General features: G+C 40.9%; 1 protein-coding gene across 1 annotated transcript; it reads left to right on the top strand.

Moving 5' to 3' along the window:
• Window positions 1-1,376: 1,376 nt before the first annotated feature.
• On the top strand, window positions 1,377-1,988 carry LOC141685750 (uncharacterized). The gene has a single exon (XM_074490836.1). It carries the CDS (start codon window positions 1,377-1,379, stop codon window positions 1,986-1,988), a length of 612 nt encoding a protein of 203 aa, XP_074346937.1.

Raw genomic sequence — 1,988 nt, forward strand, 5'->3', positions numbered from 1 at the left:
AAGCAAGAAGTGGAGAAGCTCTTAGAGGCTGATTTTATTGAAGAGATACAATTTCCGGATTGGTTAGCAAACCCTGTAATGGTAAAGAAGGTTAATGGAAAATAGAGGATGTGCGTGAATTACACCGATCTGAATGATACATGCCCAAAGGATTATTTTCCGTTGCCAAGGATAGATACATTGATAGATGCTACTACTGGTCATGAAATGCTAACCTTCATGGATGGATTCAGTGGATACAATCAGATCAAGATGCATAAGGATGACATCCCCAAGGTATCATTTATCACCGACTTTGGTATTTTTTGTTATCTTGTTATGGCGTTTGGTCTCCAGAATGCATGAGCTACCTATCAAAGGTTAGTGAGTAAAGATCTTATTGGGAAAATAATGGAAGTATATGTAGATGACATGTAAGTCAAGAGTCTTGTTAAGATTAACCACATAACCCATTTGAGGGAAGCCTTTGAGGTCCTGAGGTACCACAAAATGATGTTAAATCCCACAAAGTGTGCTTTCAGAGTGAGATCTGGGAAGTTTTTGGGATTAATGGTCTCCAAGAGGGGAATTAAAGCAAATTCCGATAAGATAAAGGCCATTTTGGACATAGAGTCTCTACGGTCTGTTAAAGATTTCAAAAACTCACTGGAAGGGTTGCCTCTTTGGAAAGGTTTATCTCCAAATCAGGGGACAAGTGCTTGCCATTTTTCAAAGCCTTGAAGAAAGTAAAATATTTCATATGGAGCGAGGAAAGTCAAAAAGCTTTCGAGGGATTAAAGAAATACATGGTTTAAGCCCCGTTGTTGGCCGAACCAGTCCTGGATGAAACTTTATACTTGTATTTAGCCGTCTCAGAAAACGCGTTGAGCGCCATTTTGGTTAAGGAGGAACTTAAAATCCAGAAACCAATATACTATGTCAGTAAGATTCTGTATGGAGTTGAGTTGAATTATTCGACTATTGAAAAGTTCGCTCTAGCCCTGGTGATGGCCTCAAGGAAGTTGCGTCCTTACTTCCAAGCTCATAAAATTGAAGTGCTAATGATTCAACCTTTGAGAAACATCATTCACAGTCCTAAAGCTAGTGGAAGGCTGATTAAATGGGCTATTGAGTTGGGAGAATTCGACGTAAAGTATAAGCCAAGAACGAAGATAAAAGCCCAGGCCTTGGCTGACTTCATGGTTGAGTGTACCATCCCCTACCAAGAAGTCGGGGGCAAGAAGATACTGAACCTCAGGGTATAGAGGATAGGAAAGGAGGGTAGAACAAAGATAAGGAATTCTGGATTCTCTATTTTGATGGAGCATCAAAAAAAAAATTCGAGTGGAGCAGGGCTAGTTTTACAAAGCCCAGATGCATTTTTGATTGAATATGCCATGAAGTTAGATTTCCCAACCACAAATAATGAAGCTGAATATGAAGCTCTAATAGTTGGTCTTGGCCTAGCAGGAACGTTGAGAGTCAAAAACTTGAAAGTATGTGGGGACTCGAAGCTGGTGGTATCCCAGGTTAAGGGAGAGTTTGAGGCAAGGGATGAAACCATGGCAAAATATATGCGCCTAGTAAGGGCCGTGATGACTCAGTTTGATGAATGCCATGTTGAGCACATTTCAAGAGAGGAAAATACTAAGGCCGATGCCTTGTACAAATTTGCCTCATCAAAAATAGAAGAAAGCTCTGGAAGCGTATACTTCCGCATTTTGAAAATAAGAAGCATTGATGTTAAGCTTGTTGCCCATATAGGGATGGGGACATCATGGATTGATCCTATTAAGGCGAATCTGCAAACCGGGTGGCTTCCTAGTGATGTTGTGGAAGCAAGAAAGTTGTCTATGAGAGCCTTAAGGTATTCTCTGATTGATGAGATTCTTTATAAAAGGTGTTCTGTAGTTCCTTATGTAAGATGTCTCAGGCCGGATGAGGCTCGACTTGCTTTAGAGGAAGTACAAGAGGGTATATGTGGCCAACACTTGGGGGCAGGGCCTTAG

Source organism: Apium graveolens, chromosome 9 (genome assembly GCF_009905375.1).
Source record: "Apium graveolens cultivar Ventura chromosome 9, ASM990537v1, whole genome shotgun sequence".
NCBI lineage: Eukaryota > Viridiplantae > Streptophyta > Magnoliopsida > Apiales > Apiaceae > Apium > Apium graveolens.

Excerpts from the sequence above, each read along its gene's own strand:
- LOC141685750 (XM_074490836.1), top strand. The coding sequence starts at position 1,377 with ATGAAGTTAGATTTCCCAACCACAAATAATGAAGCTGAATATGAAGCT.